The sequence below is a fragment of the Bos indicus genome, chromosome 9, assembly GCF_029378745.1.
Source record: "Bos indicus isolate NIAB-ARS_2022 breed Sahiwal x Tharparkar chromosome 9, NIAB-ARS_B.indTharparkar_mat_pri_1.0, whole genome shotgun sequence".
Lineage (NCBI taxonomy): Eukaryota > Metazoa > Chordata > Mammalia > Artiodactyla > Bovidae > Bos > Bos indicus.
Genome location: NC_091768.1, coordinates 12947280 through 12971539, shown reverse-complemented (window position 1 = coordinate 12971539; position 24260 = coordinate 12947280). Strand labels below are relative to the sequence as shown.

The following is a 24260-nucleotide window of genomic DNA, read 5'->3' as shown; positions in this document are numbered from 1 at the left end:
GTTTACTCAAACTCACGTCCATTGAGTCAGTGGTGCCATCCAACCATTTAATCCTCTGTCGTGCCCTTCTCCTCCTGCCTTCAATCTTTCCCAGGATCAGGGCCTTTTCAAATGAGTCAGTTCTTTGCATCAGGTGGCCAAAATTTTGGAGTTTCAGCTTCAGCATCAGTCCTTCCAATGAATATTCAGGACTGATCTCCTGTAGGATGGACTGGTTGGATCTCCTTGCAGTCCAAGGGACTCTTGAGAGTCTTCTCTAACACCACAGTTCAAAACCATCAATTCTTCAGCACTCAGCTTTCCTTATAGTCCAACTCTCACATCCATATATGACTACTGGAAAAACCATAGCTTTGACTAGACGGACCTTTGTTGGCAAAGTAATGTTTCTGCTTTTTAATATGCTGTCCAGATGGTCATAACTTTTTTCCAAGTACCAAGCATCTTTTCATTTCATGGCTGCAATCGCCATCTGCAGTGATTTTGGAGCCCCCCAAAATAAAGTCTGACACTGTTTCCACAGTTTTCCCATCTATTTGCCATGAAGTGATGTGACCAGATGCCATGATCTTCGTTTTCTGAATGTTGAGCTTTAAGCCAACTTTTTCACTCTCTTCTTTCACTTTCATCAAGAGGTTCTTTAGTTCTTCTTTGCTTTCTGCCATAAGGGTGTTGTAATCGGCATATCTGGGGTTATTCATATTTCTCCCAGCAATCTTAATACCAGCTTGTGCTTCATCCAGCCTAGCATTTCTCATGATGTACTCTGCATATGTTAAATAAGCAGGGTGACAATATAAAGCCTTGATGTACTCCTTTCCCTATTTGGAACCAGTCTGTTGTTCCATGTCCAGTTCTAATTGTTGCTTCCTGACATGCATACAGACTTAAGATATCCTTTAGGTGGATTCCTGTTAGTATGCATTTGATAAGCATACCAATTTTATAGTCCAAGGGATCAATCATCATCTATTCAAATTTACTTATTTAGACTATAAGAGTTTCATAGAATAGAATTCCAAATATGACAGACTCTAACTGTATTAGAAATGCATGGAAAAACCTCACAGTAGGGGATAGGGCAAAAGATGCTGACCTAAGTGAACTTTAGCAATGAACAGACTCTCTAGACTAAAGGCAAAATGGACCATACATAAGCAGTAGGCTTTGTTTTATGGAGTCCTTTCCAGAGTTTGAAAGTGAAAGTCACTCAGTCATGTCCAACTCTTTGTAGCCCCTTGGACTGTATAGTCCATGGAACTCTCCAGGCCAGAATACTGGAGTGGGTAGTCTTTCCCTCCTCCAAGGGATCTTCCCAACCCAGGGATCAAACCCATGTCTCCCACATTGCAGGTGAGTTCTTTACCAGCTGAGCCGCAAGGGAAGTGTAGTAGCTAACAATTCTGAAACCACTGTTTATGTAATCTGGAAAGGTACAATGCACAGATAAATGGCAGATAGTGGGAGCCTGGTTCCTCACTGTGGGAATGGAAGTTACAGAGAAGCAAAGGGACATAGATATATAGATAAGCCCTCCACATCCTGGATCTAGACTTCCTGGGAGGATGGTGTGGGGAGTTGACTGCCTGGGGAAATGCACAGATCTCAATACCTGGAATGCCATGCAGATGTAGTAACCTCACACCCCATCCTTCCACCCACACTAGCTGGAAATGAGGCAGAAGAGAGATAGGCCCCAGACAGAAAACCTGGAGTCTCTACTATGTGGATATATACTACAAGTTGAAGACAATAGCAGGAGGAAATAGGACCCAATCCCTGTCCAGATAACAGATAAAAGACCATAGAGTTCTCATTCTCAAGGTCAAGGAAACCTTTTCCACTACACATGTGGAGAAAAGTTCCCAAGGGTCAAAGGGTGAGTGGGCGCCACTCTACAGTCAGTAAGTGACATCAGTTAACTTTAGGCTTCCTTGCTAGAACCTGACTTGGCTAAGTGATGCACACACATGGGAAGGATCCTGAGATAAACCAAATACAGACTCAGAACCAGACAAAGCAAGATGATTGATCAGAAAACCTGAAAAAAACACTGCATATAAGTGATTTAAGCCACTACAATGGTGAAACCTCTTTCAGAGCGCAGTTTTGTCTATTCACACATACCATTTTTTGACTTAATAAACATTTTACTTGTTTCAATACTTTCTGCTTCTTTGTGGAAATAAGCCACTCAGCCATGGCCTTGTCACTGACCACTGGTCTAGTGGCTAGGATTCAACTCTTTCACTGCCATTGCCTGACTTCTGTCTCTGGTTGGGAACAGAAACCCTAATTCAGGCAATGCTGGTCAAGGCTTCCAAAGATCAGAAACACTCAGACTCTTATAGATATGCTCATGTCCAGGCAGATAAAGGAGTATGAGGGTCCTTCTACCCCAAAACCATCCCGAATCCAGGCCCTGGGGGGTTGAATCAGGATGGGGCTATCTGGGCCTCTGATCAGCAGGTGAAAAGAAGGATGTGGGCCAGTCCAGAGGGCAGAGGTTCCCTACTGTATGTGAGCCATGGTGTCCTGATGGGACTTATTCCCGGGGTGGACACAGGCATAGCTACCTTGGTTCTCTTTTTAACCCAAGACCCTCTGATAAAGCCATTGGAGTGCTAGGTCCAGAAATCTGGTGGTGTCTCAAACTCTGACACAACAGCTTTACAAGGAACAAGAGTATATGCTTCAGAACCTTCTAAAATGACAGTGAGAAAAGTAAAATTCAGAGAGGTGAACCTGAGGTGCTTTTCCTACAAAATACACTTTTGCACTCAGCTTTCTGTTTTTTTTGCTTGTTCTGGGTTTTCTCTTTGGCCATGCTGCTTGCTGGATATCAGTTTTCCAACCAGGGATTGAACTCTGGTCACAACAGAAAAGAGTCAAATCCTAACCACTATGCTACCAGGGAACTCTCTCATCATTGGTTTTAAGCATTGCTCTGCTACCCTGCAAAAGTGGATTTTTAGCAACAACTAAGACACCATTTCTCAGATTACATCATGAGAAATGCTGAGCTAGATGAAGCACAAGTTGGAATCAAGATTGCTGGGAGAAATATCAATAACCTCAGATATGCAGATGACACCACTCTTATGGCAGAAAGCAAAGAAGAACTAAAGAGCCTCTCTTGATGACAGTGAAAGAAGAGTGAAACATTTGGCCTAAAATCAACATTCAGAAAACTAAGATCATGGCATCCGGTTCATCACTTCATGGCAAATAGATGGGGAAACAGTGGCAGACTTTATATTTTGGGCTCCAAAATCACTGTAGATGGTGGCTGCAGCCATGAAATTAAAAGACGCTTGGTCCTTGGAAGATAATTTATGACCAACCGAGACAGCATATTAAAAAGCAGAGACATTACTTTGCCAACAAAGGTCCATCTAGTCAAAGTTATGGTTTTTCCAGTAGTCATGTATGGATGTGAGAGTTGGACTATAAAAAAACTGAGCTCTGAAGAATTGATGCATTTGAACTGTAGTGTTGGAGAAGACAATTGGGAGTCCCTTGGACTGCAAGGAGATCCAACCAGTCCATCCTAGGAGATCAGTCCTGAATATTCCTTGGAAGGACTGATGCTGAAGTCCTCAATATTTTGGCCACCTGATGGGAAGAACTTACTCATTGGAAAAGATCCCGATCCTGGGAAATACTGAGGACAGGAGGGGAAAGGGATGACAGAGAATGAGATGGTTGGATGGCATCACCAACTCAACGGACATGAGTTTGAGTAAACTCTGGGAGCTGGTGATGGACAGGGAGGCCTGGCAAGCTGCAGTCCATGGTGTGGCAAAGAGTCAGGCATGACTGACCAACTGAACTGAACTGAACTGTTTATAATAGTTTTACTTAAAATAGTCAAAACTTGGTGGGTAAAGAAGCAAGTGGCCAACAGATGGACAATTTATGTCTAAACAATGAAGAATTTGCTTAATAAGGGAATGAAGTGCTGATACACTTAAAATTCATAAATATCAAAACATTATGCTTAGAAATCAAAGATGACACAAACAGATGGAGAGATATGTTCTTGGATTAAATGAATCAATATTTTGAAAATGACTATATTTCCCAAAGCAATCTAGAGAGTCAATGCAATCCCTATAAATCACCAATGGCATTTTTCACAGAATTAGAACAAAAATTTTCACAGTTTGTATGGAAACACAAAAGATCCTGAATAGCCAAAGTCATCTTGAGAATGAGAAGTGAAACCGGAAGAATCAGCCTCCCTCACTTCAGATTATACTACAAAGCTACAGTAATCAAGACAGTATGATAGTGGCACAAGAACAGAAATAAAGATCAATGGAGGCTGAAACATAAAAGACGACTGTGATGTCTTCCAAAGAAGACATGCTGCTAAGGCTCTTCAGTCGTGTCCGACTCTGTGCGACCCCATAGATGGCAGCCCACCAGGCTCTGCCATCCCTGGGATTCTCCAGGCAAGAACACTGGAGTGGGTTACCATTTCCTTCTCCAATGCATGAAAGTGAAAAGTGAAAGGGAAGTCACTCAGTCGTGTCTGACTCTATGCGACCCCATGGACTGCAGCCTACCAGGCTCCTCTGCCCATGGGATTTTCCAGGCAAGAGTACTGGAGTGGGTTGCCATTGCCTTCTCCGTAAAGAAGACATACAGATAGCCAAAAACCCATGAAAAATGCTGAATATCACTCACTATTTTGTCAATATTAGAGAAATGCAAATTAAAACTACAAATGAGGTATTATCTCACACAAATCACAATGGCCATCATCAAAAACTCTACAAACAATGCAGGAGAGGATGTAGAGAAAAGGGAAACCTCTTGCACTCTTTCTGCGAATGTAAACTGATATAGCCACTATGGAGGGCAGTATGGAGGTTCCTTAAAAATCTGAAAATAGAACTACCATATGACACAGCCATCCCACCACTTGGCAATACCCTGAGAAAACCATATTTTGAAAAGACACATGCAGTCTATTCTTCATGGGGTTGCAAGGAGTCAGACAGGACTGAGCAACTAAGCACAGCATATGGAATCTAGAAAAATGGTACTGATGAATCTATTTGCAGAGCAGAAAGAAAGGTACACACATAAAAATCAAACTTGAGGACGCAGCAGGGGAGGGGGAGAAGGGGACGAACTGAGAGAGTAGGATTGACATATATACACTACCATGTGTAAAATTAACACAAATTACTAAAGATAATCAATGACTATAGTAAAGTTGCAGGATATAAAATTAACACACAGAAATCCCTTGGATCCTATACACTAACAATGAGAAAACAGAAAGAGAAGGAAGTTAAGGAAACAATTCCATTCACCATTGCAATGAAAAGAATAAAATACTTAGGAATATATATACCTAAAGAAACAAAAGACCTATATATAGAAAACTATAAAACACTGGTGAAAGAAATCAAAGAGGAAACAAATAGATGGAGAAATATACCATGTTCATGAATGAGAAGAATCACTATAGTGAAAACGAGTATATTACCCAAAGCAATCTATAGATCCAATGCAATCCTTATCAAGCTACCAACGGTATTTTTCAGAGAACTAGAACAAATAATTTCACAATTTGTATGGAAATACAAAAAAACCTTGAATAGCCAAAGCAATCTTGAGAAAGAAGAATGGAACTGGAGGAATCAACCTGACTTCAGGCTCTACTACAAAGCCACAGTCATCAAGACAGTATGGTACCGGCACAAAGACAGACATATATGTCAGTGGAACAAAATAGAAAGCCCAGAGATAAATCCATGCACCTATGGACACCTTATCTTTGACAAAGATGGCAAGAATATACGATGGAGAAAAGACAGTCTCTTTAACAAGTGATGCTGGGAAAATTGGTCAACCACTTGTAAAAGAATGAAACTAGAACACTTTCTAACACCACGCAGAAAAATAAACTCAAAATGGATTAAAGATCTAAATGTAAAACCAGAAACTATAAGACTTCTAGAGGAAAACATAGGCAAAACACTCTCTGACATAAATCACAGCAGGATCCTCTATGACCTGCCTCCCAGAATAATGGAAATAAAAGCAAAAATAAACAAATTGGGCCTTTTTAAACTTAAAAGCTTTTGCACAACAAAGGAAACTATAAGCAAGGTGAAAAGACAGCCTTCAGAATGGGAGAAAATAATAGCAAATGAAGCAACTGACAAAGAATCTCAAAAATATGCAAGCAGCTCCTGCAGCTCAACTCTAGAAAAATAAACGACTTGATCAAAAAATGGGTCAAAGAACTAAACAGACATTTCTCCAAGGAAGACATACAGATGGCTAACAAACACATGAAAGGATGCTCAACATCACTCATTATCAGAGAAATGCAAATCAAAACCACAATGAGGTACCATCTCACACTGGTCAGAATGGCCGCTATCTAAAAGTCTACAAAAAATAAATGCTGGAGAGGGTGTGGAGAAAAAGGAACTCTCTTACACTGTTGGTGGGAATACAAACTAGTAGAGCCACTATGGAGAACAGTGTGGAGGTTCCTTAAAAACCTGGAAACAGAACTGCCATACGACCCAGCAATCCCACTGCTGGGCATACACACCAAAGAAACCAGAATTGAAAGAGACATGTGTACCCCAATGTTCATCGCAGCACTGTCTAAAATAGCTAGGACATAGAAGCAACCCAGATGTCCATTGGCAGACCAATGGATAAGAAAGCTGTGGTACATTTACACAATGGAATATTACTCAGCTATTAAAAAGAATGCATTCGAATCAGTTTTAATGAAGTGGATGAAACTGGAGCCTATTATACAGAGTGAAGTAAGTCAGAAGGAAAAACACCAATATAGTATATTAACACATATATATGGAATTTAGAAAGATGGTAATGATGACCCCATATGTGAAGCAGCAAAAGAGAAACAGATGTAAAGAACAGATTTTTGGACTCCATGGGAGAAGGCGAGGGTGGGATGATTTGAGAGAATAGCATTGAAGCATGTATATTACCATATGTGAAATAGATAGCCACTCCAGTTTCGATACATGAGACAGGTTGCTCAGAGCCAGTGCACCGGGATGACCCTGAGCGATGGGATGGGGAGGGAGGTGGGAGGGGAGTTCAGGATGGGGGGCATATGTACACCCATGGCTGATTCATGTGAATGTATGGCAAAAACCATGACAATATTGTAAAGTAATTAGCCTCCAATTACAATAAATAAATTTACAAAAAAAATATGAATACCATGGACAGCATAAATAAGCAAAGTGTTATACATATATTTCTAATGAATGTTATAATGAATTGAGACATTTCCTTTTCACGAAAAGACCTGAAGATTAATAGAAATAAATTAAGGAAATTTAAAAACAAACAAAAAGCAACAACAGAAAACTTACTATGCCAAACAAAATACGTCAGACACAAGGAAAATACATGATCCAATCTGTATGAAATCCTTGAGAAGTAGATATAATCTCTGGTGATCAGCAGATTATTGGCTGCCTGGGGTTGATTGAAGTGGTTGGGAAAAGGATAAGAGACTATTTCGGGTAATGGATACACTCTGTATCTCTTACATATATAGGTAACCCTCAAACAACACAGGTGTGAACTGCACAGGTCCTCTTACACCTGGATTTTTTTCGATAAATACATACTATGATATGACACATGGTTTTTGAATCTACAGATGTGAAACTGAGGCTACAGAGGTCTGGCTGTAAAGTGTACACATATTTTTTGACACATGGAGGGTCTTAATACTTTTTTGCTTTCAAATAACCAAATTTTCTAAAGGGAATGATGCTCAGAGATACAAATTGTTACGTTCATCTCCACCTGCCTACCTCCCATCTTCATGTTGATATCTAAGAGATGGCTCAAGCTCAGGCAAGTGAGTGAGTGACTTGTCATTTCCCATCTGTTCCTCCAGGGGCCTCCCCTATAGTTGTCACTGCTTCTTGTTTCTCAGGCCCAAACAACGGTGTCATTCTTGGCTAATTCCTTTCCACCAACTCCAGATATGAAGACATGAATTGAAAAATAAAGTTGATTCTGTATTTCAAATGTATCTAGTCTTATCCATATATAAGCACTTGCTTTATTACACTATTACCAGTCAGCAGTGAAGTGGATTTTAAGTCAACGGTGCTTTATTAACTGCCCATGTAGATAAAATAAAATCAATCCAACAAAAGTCAGTTCTAAGCGAATAGTGAATCTAAATGGAAGGCAAGAAAAACCGGAAGATGACGTGCGGGAATATCTTCATGATCTCAGGTAGGCAAAAATCCAAGGACAGGAAACTGTCTGCTGTGTTCATGCTGTATCTCCAGTGCAGATGCCCAGTATTTACAGAAGGAACATAAAGGAAACCTCAACAAAATCTGTAGACATCTACACACATGCAAGTACTCGGGTCATTGTGAAGATACACGATGTTCTTAATGATCAGATTGAATGTTAGAAATGTCACTTCTTATTAGTCTAACATCTAATGTAATCCTAATTAAATAACATTCAGGCAGATTTTCAGGATAAACTGAGTCTAAGCTTCACACAGAAAAACTGAGCAAGAATACTTCAGGAAACCCCTGAAGGAAAAAAATCAGGTCAAGTGATGAGGGGTGATAACACCTACCAGGAGATAAGACAGATTTTAAAGCCATGATTATTACCATTTTGTTGAAGAATCCAGGCCACTATATGGTACAAGGTACATTATTGGCTCATGAATAACTACTGAAAATACTGCCTATTATTAAGCCTCCCCATTCAGAGATCTCACAAGTGTGAAGACACATGTGCCTTGGACTGGCCTTGATGCATGGATTTTCAGAGAGATGAAGAGAACAATGAAAAAGCCAGATACAGACTCCCAAACATGCATAGTTTTAGTAGAAGATTAACATAATATATCAGATAGTTGGGAAAAGGGAGATCTTTTCTTGACTGATAGTGAGAAAACTAGGTAGTCATCTAGGAAAGAATATTCTTGTCTCACACTTTATACACACACACACACACACACACACACACACACACACACTACAGCTGGCCCAAAGGTGTGCAACCAAAAGGCAAGAGACAAGCAGTTTTGTAGAAACCAAGGGATAACAATTATTAGATCATCAGAATAGGAAAGGCCTTTCCAAATACGCCAAGAGTCTAGAAGCCACACAAACTGATAATCTGCATAAAAACAAAATCCAGTGGTGAGGCCAACTCTGTTCCAGAACTGAAGTGAAAACCCAAAAGGAAAGCTGGGAGGTAGCCTAGCCCCTCGCCCCAACCCATTGTGTTTTCAGGGTCCTCATTCTCCCCAGAACCCCACCCACATGGCTGGTGCTGTTCCAGTTTATATGGGACCTCAGTCAGTTCCTAGAAGGAGAGGGTCACTTTCTATAGAAAGCAGATTGAATGGTGTCCCCAAAATATGTGTGCCCCAGAAACTGTGAAGGGATCTTGTCTGAGAAAAGTGTCTCTGATATCAATAAACTTCCTCCAAAGGGCTGCTACAAACCATCGATTTGTTTAAAACTTTTTTTCCAAGGGACTGATGTGTGAAGGGTGATAAATCAAGACTCAGTAAGCCAAGACAAGCCTGCACTTAATGCAGCCTAGAAGGATGCCTCCATGCCCCCTAGCCACTGACCTCACAGAACAGGGTCATCCAGCATTGCAACATTGAAATCTTTTGGAGCTGGCCTATGCTCTGCCTCCCCTGACGACCTACAAGCTTTTCTGCTTTTAAGGAGGACTTAAAGTAACAGCTCTATTGAGATAAAATTCATATTAACATACAATTCATCCATTTAGAGCTTACAATTCAGTGGTTTTTATTATATTCAAAAATAACCGTTACACTATGTAATTTCAGAAACTTTCATCACCTCAAGATGAAAACCAGGGACTTCCCTGGTTTCCCAGTGGTTGAGAGTTCACCTTACAATTCAGGGGACTTAGGAACTGGAATCCCACATGCCATGAAGCAACTGGGTCTACGCCCCAAACCTACTGAGGCCTGCACACTCTGGAGGCCATGCGACACAACTGGAGAGTCTGTGCACCACAGCAAGGGATCTGGCAAAATGCAGTGAAGATCCAACATGCAGCAACTAAGACTTGATGAAACCAAATACTTAAAATTAAAGAAAAGAAACATCATAGTTAAGACTGTTTAAAATTTTATTATGTTTATAGAAAGATTTTTAAATTCTAAAAGGTGCTCTACAATTTTTAAAAGTTTCACACATGATTTCACCTTATCTCCTATATTCCTATAATAACTTTTTTTTCTCCCCACCCCTATATTGCTCTCCCCACCACTATATTTTACAGATATACAAAATCATGAACTCTGAAAAATATATGCAAAAAAAACCAAAACAAAACAACTAATGTAGTGTGCCATCTTAACAGGGCAGGGTGATGCTTGACTTCCCTAGTAATTAGTGAGGCTGAGTATCTTTAACTTGTTAGACATTTGTGTGTCTCTGGAGAAATGTCTTTTTAACTTCTTTGCACATGTTCTAAACAGGTTATGTTCAGTTTTAGGAGTTCTCAATGTTACAGGTATAAATCCCTTATAAGATGTGATATTATCACACTAGACTTAATGTTGCTCATCATGGTTAGTGGTCATAATGGACTCAGACCCTCCTCCATGCTAACATCCCCTGTCCTCACAGAAATATGCCTGGTTCACTACAGAGAACTTTCTGGGGCACTTGTGTATACTAGAAACTGGCAATGGCCAAATGTGAGAAGAAGACACAGAAAAGGATACCTGCCTCTGGCGTGCTCCACAAATTACCAAAGATCTGAAGTCCTTGCTACTTGGGATTTTGAAAAATGCTTCTTAATATATAACTAGAGAAAGGAGGCCCATTAGGATGATTTAGTATCCATTGGGAAAATACGTTGTATCACTACCTGACAAACCACCACCAAAGATTAGACACATACCAAGAACCAACACTTCAAAGAAAAACTTGACAAATTTTAGAACAATTTTTGATGAGTATCTTTAATTAGGGTATTGTTGATTTTTAATGATTTGTTAGTTTAAGGTGTACAGCAAAGTGATTCCGTGATTCAGTGTCTCAGGTGCTTCCTTGGACAAAATTCACTCCCTTTGGGAGGCCCCTGGGCCATGTCCTCTCTCAGAACAGCTAAGAATCCTGAAAACAGAGAGCAGGAAGTGGTGGCACTGGGCAGGGGGGTGGGGGGGATGGGGGTTTGACTGAATAAATTATTCTAATATGACACAAAAAACAAGCCTAGAGGCTAGCAGAGGATCTCTAAACCTATCTTCAAACAGGCCGTGATCCCTTGAAAGTGGTTGCGTGAAACTGCCCTTGGGAAGCGAAGAGGTGTGTCATGAATATTTTGTCAGCAGAGAACAAAGCGGTGTGTGGAGAGGATGGGCAGGCACATCCCAGGACACTGAGCACTGGACTGTCAACCCTGGTCTTGCTGCTAAGTCACTTCAGTCGTGTCCAACTCTGTGCGACCCCATAGACGGCCGCCCACCAGGCTCCCCCGTCCCTGGGATTCTCCAGGCAAGAACACTGGAGTAGGTTGCCATTTCCTTCTCCAATGCATGAAAGGGAAAAAGTGAAAGTGAAGTCGCTCAGTCGTGTCCGACTCTTTGCGACCCCATGGTCTGCAGCCTACCAGGCTCCTCCGTCCATGGGATTTTCCAGGCAAGAGTACTGGAGTGGGGTGCCATTGCCTTCTCCAAACCCTGCTCTTGGGGCATCGCAAAGTCTCCCACCCTTGACACAGCTTAAACGTAAGTCTTGTAGAGTATGGTCACATGACTTGGACCTGGCCAATCGGTGTGTTCCATCCTCCCTGGCCACCGTGATTGGCTCAGGACTTGGGCAGTGACCAATCGGGGCCCAGCGCCGGGCCTCACGCTGGAAACAAGGGGAAGAAGAGCGCTCATTCTGCCGGAAGGGGCGGGGCCGATGAGATCAGGCTATAGTAGTGGGAGGGGCATGAGGTCAGCCTGGGGCAGTAGGTGATCTTCCTGCTCCTGTCCGGGCTGAGGATGAGGGCACTGCTGAGCCCAGGGGTTGAGAGCGCCGGTTCCTGCTGTGGTCCCAGAGCTCCACCTGAGACCTGAGGAAAGTCGTCTGCCCGTGAGTCCTCTTCTGCATGTCTGTCAGCTTTTTTGAACCTCGCTGGGTTTTCTTACAGGCTAGCTAAGTGGAGACCCTGGAAATGCAAGTGTGTGGGTTTTGGCTGGCTTCAGGGAAGAAATGCCAGATGACACTGAGAGACTCCAGTTTAATCTGGATTCAGGTGATATATCTAAAGGGCTAGATATTAATTCTAGGATAACCCAAATTTGTCTTCACAGGATTAAGATAGCAACCTGCTAAGGTGGAAATCGATGTCCTCATTCTAGAGGATGAAACTGGTGCTCAGAGAAGGGGATGTCTTGGCTACAGCAAGGAGGTGTGTACCCACACAGAACCCCCAGATCCTGCCATTTGAACTCAGGGAAGCCACTGGTGTGGTTTTTCTCTGTGACAGGGGCTAAGGCACCAGCCCACACTGGATACTGTCCAGGCCTGACTTTGTAACTGCCATCTGGTAGCTTTGAGACTCACAAAAGCAGTTTGAACTGAAGAGAGGAAGGGCACCTCCCTACAACCACCCCACCACACCCTCCGAATTCCCACACACCCTGACCCCTTTCTCTTGCTCTCTGAGGCAGTTACAGAGTCATGCTCATGTGACCACATTTGCTGTCCACTGTTCACGGGATGCCATCTGGAGCTGCTACAGGAGAGGCCAACGGTCTTTGCTCCTGAGTACCACTCTTCCTTTGGACCTTGGGGGCCCTACTGCCCACTTGCACACCACAGGCCTTTCCAAGTATTGTGGGGACCCTCACTCAGTTTGAGGCATGTTGTATCCATTGGTGTCCTTTCAATGCCTCCCTTGAAACTCAGCTTCTGAGCTTCTTTGCAATGTGGCCCACCTGGCTGCTACCGATGGTCAGAGCTGACAATGAAACAACAGCTTAGAAGCTCTGTAAAAAGGGACCTCACTCTTCACACCATAGAGGCTGTCGTGGCCTCCAGGGTTCTGGAACCAGTGCTTGGGCCACAGTGACTCCACAGGGGCGGAGTTTTAATGCCTGGGGAGGGTTCTGGCTACAGTGGGAATGGCTTGAGTCTCTCGAGGTTCTGAAGGCCCACTGTGTGCAGGTTCACGGTGAACAGAGAGGAGAAGGTGGAGGCCTGCCCTGGAGGTAGATGCAGCTCATGGATGAGCCAGACAGGTAGGCAGGTCCCGAAAGCACCTGAGCTGCCTTCATGAGGGAGTGGTGTGGGGCAGAGGAAGAGACCCAGGTCTGCTCCCTCGTGTGGTGCCTGGGGCAGGTTGTCACCAGACTAAACACTTACCATGGGGATGCCCATCACTGCTGTCTGCAGGGGGTTTACACTGGCATGTGTCTTCCTCTTAGCAGTCAGGCCATCTCTAAACTACACTGGCCATGTGCACTGCCTCTCCTTGCAACTTCCCGTGTGTTCTGTTCTTTGTGGAACATTGATTTTCTTCAGGGATTTGGGCCACAAGGATGTTGGGTCATTCTCTAGCCTTCTCTCATGAGGAATGCTTTACCAGTTATTGTTGTGGTTTCTTTTTCCAGCTCTCTTTCTTGGCTTATTTTGTGAGTTTGTTTGTGCCACAGGAAGAGCTCAGCATTTGCCTTCTGGTTGAGATGTCACACTTACAACAGTAATGCCTGCCTGGAGATTATGACTACATTTGCCAAAAGGGCTTCATTTGGCCCATGATATCTTGAAAGTAACTACACTGTCCTTTCAGATACCCAAAGGTACTTCAAATGAAACAGAAACAAGAATTCTCAAATGTAGTTTTACAATATGTGGGGAGTCAGAAAAAAAACTACTTCTATCATTTCACTGATAGTCATTGATTGGGGACACCCAGAATATAGGAAGAAATGTAGAAAGAAAAGGATTAATGTGTGTTCAGGGACAAGGAGAGCGATGAACAGGGACATGAATATGGGATTTGTTGGGAAATGGGTGGAAAGATTGAAAGGGTCTGACACTAAAAAGTGGTGATGGTTACACAGCATTTTGAAAGTCTTCAATGTTCCCAAATTGCAAGAATTAGAATAAATTTTATTAATAAAAACTCAATGGAAAGAAATACAGAAAGCCAAAAAAAACATAAAGCAACACAAGAAAGTTCCAGAAAAACCAAATGAAAAGACTCTCAGGGGAAGGGAACCCAGTCTCCCCTGGGTTGGGAGCGAGTTGATGGTGTCCATGGGGGGCAGACAGGGATAGAGGCTGCAGAGCCAACCCTTCCCTTGGACATGGTGTTTCTAGAAATGGAAGTGGAAAGGGATCTGGGTCTCTGTCCAAAGCGGGGGCCCGTTCTCCCTGCAGTGGTGGGTCACTCATCTGGGGAGTCTGGGTCTTGGGCAGGAGCCAGGGCAGGCTCTCCCTGCAGAGGTGGTGACTCATCCCCTGACTCGGGTTCTCCTGCCAAAGCCCGAGCAGGTACAGGTGCAGGTGGAGGTGGATGTTCTCGCTGAGGGGGTGGGACATCGGTGCCTGGGGCTGGGGGTCCTGCAGGCACAGAGCTGCGATCTGCCCAGGGTGCTGGCCAGTACCCTGCAGGCCCGGTGTCTTTGGGAGGGGAAGTCTCAGGTCTCGATCTCCCTTCAGTGGATCCCTGGTTCCTGCACCTGGAGCAACCACCTCTGTAGGGACAGGATTTGAAAGTGGAGCCTGGTTGACTTTGAAGGCCGGTGTTAGAGCTGTGAGAGAAGAAAAGATTACCCACAGGCCAGCCTTGTCATTGCATATCCGAGGACAGAAAGCTTCCCAGAGAATCCCAAAGAATACCCAGCATAGGATGCCTTCTCTGACTGCAGTCTGCAAGATGGGTGGTGTGAGGCCAGCCTTTGCTCCAGGCCTAGACTCAGCTCTGGAGAACTCCTCCCTGTGTGGCTCAGCACCCCCTCCCCACACACACACATGCACCGGCCGCAGCCCCCTCACCTCCATGCTCTGCCGTGCTGGGCTCCAGGTCCTCCTGCTGCCTCAGAGGCAGGGGTTCTCGGGGCTCTGGGTCAGAGCCGGGTGTGCTGAGCTCCGTGGCAGCCTGAGACTGGTCCCTGGGGTGTGTCCTGGGTGGTGTCTGGGTAGCAGGCCTTCCCCGCTTCCTCTTCATTCCCAGTTGGGCTGACCCCTCTGTGGGCATGCTCACCTGGAGCCTGCACTGGGCCTCACGGGCAGGGGGATGGTGGTCCAACCCTTCCCTCAAGGAGGTGGATGGGGTGTCCCCCTCATCAGCCAGATCCAGTGGGAAGCTCTGCAATGACAGTGACCATCAGCCAGCCCTGCTTGGAGTTTTCCAAGCTGGGCCTGGCCAGTATGGCTGCTGCTTCTGCCCACTCCAACTTCTGCTCCCAACAGAGACGTGTGTCTGTTCAGATACCCACCCCAGATGAAGGAGACCCCCCTGAGAGCATGAGGTCAGCCTGGGCAACTGGCGCTGCCTGGACTCTCTCCATCCCACCCAGCCTGCTCTCCCCTGGGGTGTGGACACAACCGGCCCACAGGCTTCTGACCCACATCCGCCTGGGGTTGCTTGTGGCCGACACACCCCGAGAAACCCCATCCACACTCACAGGGAAAGGACTCAGGGTTACCCAGGTGGGACGGGAGAGGTGGCCCGGTCCGGCCTGGGGCTCCCGTGTTACCTTCCTGTTCCTTCGGGCAAAGGGCCAGAGGCCTCTTGGGGGGGCCCTGAGCCAGCGTCGACCGCGTTCCCACACACTCTGCCTGTGAGCTCTCCTGAGGCGTTGGCCTCTGGGCAGGGGCAAACAGCAGAACATCTTGGCAGCAAGCAATCTGGCTGGGGGCTCCTCTCCACTGTGGAGGCCTGGATACCTGGGTTCCTGGTTCTGTTGGGTTCTGTTGCTGGGAAGTAACATCATTTCCTGGGTTCATTGCCGAGGTCCCTTACACAAAGCTCCCCAAGGGAACCTCTGTGTTTCTGACTGTTCACCCACCCCCTTAGGCCATGTGCAGGCACAGTGACACCCACATAGCCCTCCCCACAGTCTTGGGATGCCTGGGTGCAGCCAGGGCGTGAGCTCTGGGGACACAGCTGCTGTCAGACCAGGCTCCTCCTTCTTATAAGTGATGTGGCCCTGGACAAGCCATGTGCCCCTCAGGGTTTCCCCAGTCTCTCCATCTGCAGAGTGGGGGTCATTCTCCCATCTACTGCCTAGGTCTTTTGGCCTACAAATAGCTCCAGTCCCTGTTCAACCTGTGGGCTGGTATCACATGGAGCTCATGCACTGAGACTTCACAGAGGAAGGATTCAATACAGGGTTGACATAGCACAGAATGGGGCAGAAACAGGCCTGGATGCGCTCTGGGACCTGGGTAAGGCACTCACCTTCCTGCCTATTTCGAGTGGGCAGACCGAAAGTAAGACTATGCTATCATCCTCTCATATATACAAATTTCTGGTCCTCTTATTAGCATTCATGAAGCCTGGTGTGTCTGTATCAGGGCTTCTTTCCTGAGATTGTATTGAATATTTAGGCTCTTTCATCTTTCCATACAGTGTGGAATTCTTTCTTTTAATTCCATGAGAATGTCCCTTGGTATTTTAATAGGAAGAGGATGAAAATTATTATCTTGATTTCCCAGTTTAAAACATAGCTTGAGACAGACAACTGGATTAATATTTAGAACTAGTTCTGGGATATGTGAGCTAAAGGCAAAATAAAGAAATGGGTTCCACAAAAGGAGATATCACTCAGGCAAGTCCAGGCACGGGATAGTTTTAAACTGCAATACTAACTGTATAGATGTACCTGTTTTAAAGATTTTTAATGCTCTCTCTCAATCGCTTTATTCCCTATTGCCATATAGAGACTGATACACAGCTTGCTTGACAAATGCTCAGGCCTGAAACAAATGATAAAGTCAAATGATAAAAAGAAAAAAGAGAGCAAATAAAAATATGAATATCCAGGAAATTCTCTGGTGGTCCAGTTGTGAAGACTCCACGCTCCCAAAGCAGGGAGCCCTGATTCGATTCCTAGCCATGGAACTATATCCCATAGACCACAACTGAGACCCAGAGCAGCCAAATAAAAAAAAAAATACAAATGCCACAGACAACATAAAAAAAATAACATGGTATCCATATATTTCTGATAAATGTTATAAAAACTGGGGACATTTCCTTTTCAGGAAAAGACCTGAAGATTATTAGAAATAAATTAAGGAAATTTAGAAACAAACAAAAAGCAGAAAACATATTATGCCAGACAAAAGAAGTCAGACACAAATGAAAACACATGATCCAATTTTTATGAAATCCTAGAAAATAGATCTAATCTCTGGAGACCTACAGATCATTGGCTGCCTGGTGTTGATCAAACTGGTTGGGAAAAGGACAAGAGAAGATTTGGGGTAATGGAAACATCCTGTATCTTGTCTGTGGTGGCTGTACATGGGTGTATTTATGTCAGAAATCATAAAACTATACCCTTAAATTAATTTTTATTGCATTTAGATCATCAGATCAGATCAGATTCTTTGGCATTGCCTTTCTTTGGGATTGGAATGAAAACTGACCTTTTCCAGTCCTGTGGCCACTGCTGAGTTTTCCAAATTTGCTGGCATATTGAGTGCAGCACTTTCACAGCATCATCTTTCAGGATTTGGAATAGCTCAACTGGAATTCTGTCACCTCCACTAGCTTTGTTCATAGTGATACTTTCTAAGGCCCACTTGACTTCACATTCCAGGATGTCTGGCTCTAGGTCAGTGATCACACCATCGTGATTATCTGGGTCGTGAAGCTTTTTTTTGTACAGTTCTTCTGTGTATTCTTGCCATCTCTTCTTAATATCTTCTGCTTACTAAGCCCAAAGAAAGGCAATGCCAAAGAATGCTCAAACTACCGCACAATTGCACTCATCTCACACGCTAGTAAAGTAATGCTCAAAATTCTCCAAGCCAGGCTTCAGCAATACGTGAACTGTGAACTTCCTGATGTGCAAGCTGGTTTTAGAAAAGGCAGAGGAACCAGAGATCAAATTGCCAACATCTGCTGGATCATGGAAAAAGCAAGAGAGTTCCAGAAGAACATCTGTTTCTGCTTTATTGACTATGCCAAAGCCTTTGACTGTGTGGATCACAATAAACTGTGGAAAATCCTGAAAGAGATGGGAATACCAGACCACCTGACCTGCCTCTTGAGAAATCTGTATGCAGGTCAGGAAGCAACAGTTAGAACTGGACATGGAACAACAGACTGGTTCCAAATAGGAAAAGGAGTACGTCAAGGCTGTATATTGTCACCCTGCTTGTTTAACTTATATGCAGAGTACATCATGAGAAATGCTGGACTGGAAGAAACACAAGCTGGAATCAAGATTGCTGGGAGAAATATCGATAACCTCAGATATGCAGATGACACCACTCTTATGGCAGAAAGTGAAGAGGAACTCAAAGCCTCTTGATGAAAGTGAAAGTGGAGAGTGAAAAAGTTGGCTTAAAGCTCAACATTCAGAAAATAAAGATCATGGCATCCGGTCCCATCACTTCATGGGAAATAGATGGGGAAACAGTGGAAACAGGGTCAGACTTTACGTTTTTGGGCTCCAAAATAACTGTAGATGGTGACTGCAGCCATGAAATTAAAAGATGCTTACACCTTGGAAGCAAAGTTATGACCAACCTAGATAGCATATTCAAAAGCAGAGACATTACTTTGCCAACAAAGGTTCGTCTAGTCAAGGCTATGGTTTTTCCAGTGGTCATGTATGGATGTGAGAGTTGGACTGTGAAGAAGGCTGAGCGCCGAAGAATTGATGCTTTTGAACTATGGTGTTGGAGAAGACTCTTGAGAGTCCCTTGGATGCAAGGAGATCCAACCAGTCCATTCTGAAGGAGATCAGCCCTGGGATTTCTTTGGAAGGAATGATGCTAAAGCTGGAACTCCAGTACTTTGGCCACCTCATGCGAAGAGTTGACTCATTGGCAAAGACTCTAATGCTGGGAGGGATTGGGGGCAAGAGGAGAAGGGGACGACAGAGGATGAGATGGCTGGATGGCATCACTGACTCAATGGACATGAGTCTGAGTGAACTCTGGGAGTTGGTGATAGACAGGGAGGCCGGGCGTGCTGCGATTCATGGGGTCGCGAAGAGTCAGACATGACTGATCGACTGAACTGAACTGAAGCTCATGAAAAGATACTTAACATGATTTGTCACTAGAGAAATGCAGTTTAAAACCACAATGAGAAACCACTTCACATCTAAGATAGCTTCAGTGTAAATATCAGAAACAACAGCGTATAATAGTGGACAGGATTAACAAGTGGTGGGAGATTGTGGAGACACTGGAACCCTGTATCTTGCTGGGGAAAATGGAAGATGATGTGGCCACTGTGGAAAACAGTTCACAGATTCCTCAAAAAGTTAAAATTGCCATATGACCTGGCAATACTACTCCTAGGTCGACACCCAAAAGAATTGCCAGTAGGGATTCCCAACAGATACTTGCACATGAATAGTCATACCAGCACCATTCACAACAGCCAAAAGGGTGATGCAACCCAAACATTCATCAGTGGGGCAGTGGATAAACAAACTGTGTTACATACACAGTTACCCCTCAAACAACACAGATTTGAACTGCACAGGTCCACTTACAACTGGATTTTTTTCAATAAATACATACTATGACATGTCCCACAGTTTTTGAATCCACAGAAATTAAACCGAGGTTATAGAGGGCTGACTGTAAAGTGTCCACAGGTTTTTGACTACATGGATGGTCTTAATACTTTTTTTGCTTTCATAGACCTAATTTTGTAAAGGGAATGGTGCTCAGAGGTACAACTTGATACTTTCATCCCCACCTGCCTACCTCCCATCTTCATTTTGAAGTCTGAGAGATGCCTCACTGTCAGCAGGGTCCACAGCCATGATTTTCCGCCTCTCCTCTGTTCCTCCAGGTGTCCTCTGCACCAGAGTTGTCACACTTCTTGTTTCTCAGGCCAGAACACTAAATAACCATTTCATTCTTGGATCCTTCCTTTTTCACCAACTCCAGACATGAATTAAGTTGATTCTGTCTTTGAGATACATCTAGTTCTACCCATATTTGAGCACTTGCTTTATTACACTGCTAGTACCAGTGACTTCCCTGATAGCTCAGATGGTAAGGACGCTGTGTGCAATGCAGGAGACCCTGGTTCGATTCCTGGCTTGGGAATAACCACTAGAGAAGGGATAGGATACCCACTCCAGTATTCTGACCACTGTACAGTCCATGTGGTTGAAGAGTCGGACACAACTGAGTGACTTTCATTCATTCACTCTCTGACTCAGTACCAGTGAGCAGGGAAGTAGATTTTAAGTAAATGCTGCTTAATTAACTGCCCATCTAGATGGAATAAAATCATCCAACAAAAGTCAGTTCCAAGTGAATAGTGAATCTAAGTGGAAAGGTAAGAAAAACCAGAAGATGACATAGGGGAATATCTTCATGATCTCAGGTAGGAAAAAGTCCAAGGGCAGGAATTTGTGCCTTCTGTGTTCATGCCACACCTCCAGTGTAGATGCCCAGTATTTACCGAAGGAACATAAAAGGAACTTCAACACTGTCTGGAGGAAATGACACACCTGCAAGCATATAGTGTTCTTACTGATCAGATTGAATGTCATATAAATGTCACTGCTCATTAGTCTAACATCTAATGCAATCCTAATTAAGAACCATTCAGATGGATTTTCAGGATAAACTGATTCTAAGTTTCACATAGAAAAATGAGCAAGAATATACCCAGGAAAGGCCTGAGGGAAAAAAAGCCAGGTCCAGTGATGAGGTATGATAAGGCCTACCAGGAGATAAGACAGATTTTAGAGCCAGGATCATTATCATTTTTTTTTTTTTTTAAGAATCCAGGCCACAACTATTACAAGTTCCATCATTGACTCAGGTACCATTACAAAAAACACTACTACTAAGACTGACTTCTTAGATGCCTCCTGATTCAGAGATCTCCACTCTTTTTTAGTTTCTTGTTTCTCACTCAGATCATTTATTAAGAGTGAAGTTGGGTCACCCTGTTTACACTTAGGCAGTACAAAAAGTAGCTCAGTTGGTAAAGAATCTGTCTGCAGTAGACCCAGGTTCCATCCCTGGGTCTGGAAGATCCCCTGGAGAAGGAAATGGCAACCCACTCCAGTATCCTTGCCTGGAAAATCTCATGGACAGAGGAGCCTGATGGGCTGCAGTCCATGGGGTCACAAAGACTTGGGCACGACTGAGCGACTAACACTTACTTAACCCTAGAAGTCACATACATACTGAGTGTTAATAGCCTCTGTAGGCTGGTCAGAGGTGCCCAAGTGGCAGGAGAAATTAAAACTGCAATTGGTGGACTTTTTTTTATTCCTTTTTTCTCTTAAAATTCTGTGTTGTCATGACAATACCTGCTTCTGCCTGAACTTAACTTTATTTGAAATCTTGAGCTTACCAATGCATTTTTCTCATGGAAATATCTTCCTTCAGTTCAGTTCAGTTGCTCAGTCGTGTCTGACTCTTTGCAACCCCATGAATCGCAGCACGCCAGGCCTCCCTGTCCATCACCAATTCCCGGAGTTCACTCAGACTCAAACTATGTTAATGTGTTTCAAAAAAAAAAAAAAAACGTATTTGCTTGGAAATCTGCCTTTCTTCAAGATTCTGGTCAACTGTTTTATGGCCAGGCATGGCTCAGCTTGTGCCAATGCTGTCTCAAAATGAACGTTGTCGGTGAGGTGCCCGGTGCAACTCTCTCAGCTTAGAGGTGTTTCTTTTCTCTAATGAGCAGCTTGCTAATAGGTGTGTAACTCCTTGCTAGAAACTAGCAAGGGGGCACTCTTTTTGTCCCCTTCTGATGTCTATGTCAGAAACTGTCTCTATGTCTTTTATACTTTAATAAAACTTTATTACATAAAAAGCTCTGAGTGATCAAGCCTTGTCATTGGCCCCAGATCGAATTCCTCTTCTCTGGACGCCAAGAATCCCGGTGTCGTTCACAGCTCATTGCAGCAACATTTCAATACTAAAGAGATCCTCCTAGAACTTGAGTCTTTTAATAGTTCAGAGCCATAGATTACAAAATGAAAATATATACGAACCCCCTAACTTGTGCGGCTTCACAGGTGGCACTATGTGGGTCAGGAAGATCCCCTGGGGGAGGGCATGGCAACCCACTCAAGTACTCTTGCCTGGAGAATCTGATGGACAGAGGAGCCTGGTGGGCTACAGTCCACAGGCTCGCACAGAGTGGGACACAAGTGAAGTGACTTTGCACTCATGTACCCTAATTTGTCAGGAAATTATTGTCACAGACATTATGAGGAGGCCTGAAATAGAAGTGCAGTTACAAAATGAACAATAGAAGCAAATTTGTACCCCTAAACACTCTGGTAGGCAGAACAGATTAACAGACATGTGAAACAGGAGATATACCCAAGCTCTGTCATTGCCAAAGATGTGTTCATTAAGTGAAGGCCACGGAAGGGCTTGTGTTTGAAGTTGCAAGCTTGATGAAAAAGTCACATGTAGACATGCCTAGGCTAAGAAAAAGTGCTACCCTGCCCCTGTCTGGATTCCACTTCAAAAAATGAGGTCAACTTCACCCTCCCTAACCAGTAACTTGGAAACTATAATAAAATGGAAGGAACACAAAGGCACCCCTGGTGCACCCACTCCCCAGGGTGTGATCCGAGCTCACCTGTCCTTCAGTCCAGCTGCCTTTCTCTCCAACTGGGATGGGATGGCTTATGGCAGGGCCACAGAGCTGTGTCTGCTCAAGTCAGGGTCACCCGAATGACCCGCCTGAAAGGCTGAAGTCTAAGCCACAGACCACAGAGCGAGTGTATGTCGTGAATGTTCAGAGTCTAGGACAACACATTTCCCACCAGGACGGTGGAACATTGGACTCCAATCATAGGCTGCTCTATTCTCCCCTCCCATTCATTTGGCAACACTCAACTGCCTTCCCAGCCTTGAGTCTAGCAAATTGTTTCAGTCTCTGTGAGCCAGGCTGGCCTTGGGAACCCCTGCTCAGGAGCAAGGTCTGGATGACCTGATGCACCCCTACAGACTGGGTTATGGTTGTGCTGCACTTCGGGAAGTGGATGAGCACCAGCCAGGTTAGGAGGGCAAGAGGCTGGTCCAGACGATGCCCTGGTGCCTGGGCAAGTCTTCTTGAATTTCAGTTTCCCCAACACCAGTTATTGATGAGACTGTCTTTTCCCCTCCATTATGTATTGCTTTTAATTCTGCATTTTAAGAAAAGCTCTTAGCTATTAGCCTAGCCCACCTTCACTGAAAACCTATCTATAACCCACATTAATGTGCTTTTCAATTATTTTAATGCATTTTGATGCAATGAAGTTTAATACAAAATTTATTCTTATTGCATACACCTTTTGAAGAGTGTTTGTGGTTCTTGTATTATGAACGTATTTCCTGTCCAGCTTCTGACAGATGATACTTGACACAAGTAATTATTATACAGGGAACAGAAAACTGTACACATAACTACAGAGGAAAGTTTGGAACATGATCAAAGTAGCTTTCATAGAAATGAACTTTCCCAAGATTTACTTGGGCCTGGGGAGGGAGGCTAAAATGTAACACACAGTTGTTGCTATTTTGGTCTATGAAATTCCTTTACTATTTCATTTCAAAGTATTAGGAAAAATACCACCAAATAAAACACTGTGTAAGTCAGAAAGACAAATATTGTATATTAATGCATGGGTATGGAATCTAGAAAATGTTACTGATGAACCTATTTGTAAGGCAGAGATGGAGATGCAGACATAGAGAACAGGCTACAGACTTGTGGACACAGTGGGGGAAGAGAGGGTGGGGCCAACTGAGAATAGCATGGAGACATATAAATGAGCGTATGTAAAATCAGAGCAAGTGGGAATTTGCTCTGTGACACAGGGAGCTCAACCTAGTGCTCTGTGACAACCTGGAGGGGTGGATGGGCAGGGAGAAGGGAGGGAGTTTCAGCAGGAAGGGGATATAGGTGTACCTGTGGCTGAGTCATGCTGATGTATGGCAGAAACCAACACAAGATTGTAAAGTAATTGTTCTCCAATAAAAAAAAAAGAAACATGATGTGGTAAACACAGAATTAAAGGCTATTGAGAAAGACAG

The 24260-nt window shown here is 43.9% G+C and overlaps 1 protein-coding gene across 2 annotated transcripts; it reads right to left on the bottom strand.

The window, feature by feature from the left end:
- Positions 1-12791: 12791 nt before the first annotated feature.
- Positions 12792-23008, bottom strand: LOC139184877 (fibrous sheath CABYR-binding protein-like). 2 transcript variants are annotated; one of them, XM_070795739.1, is made up of 4 exons: positions 22819-23008; positions 15758-15977; positions 15054-15366; positions 12792-14809 (listed from the first exon to the last, which is right to left on the bottom strand). In XM_070795739.1, exons 2-4 carry the CDS (start codon positions 15890-15892, stop codon positions 14169-14171), a joined length of 1089 nt encoding a protein of 362 aa, XP_070651840.1. In that variant the 5' UTR covers positions 15893-15977; positions 22819-23008; the 3' UTR covers positions 12792-14168. The 2 variants fall into 2 exon arrangements, with proteins under 2 accessions (XP_070651840.1, XP_070651839.1); XM_070795738.1 differs by lacking the exon at positions 22819-23008 and having other exon boundaries at positions 15758-17275.
- Between the last annotated feature and the right edge of the window lie 1252 nt (positions 23009-24260).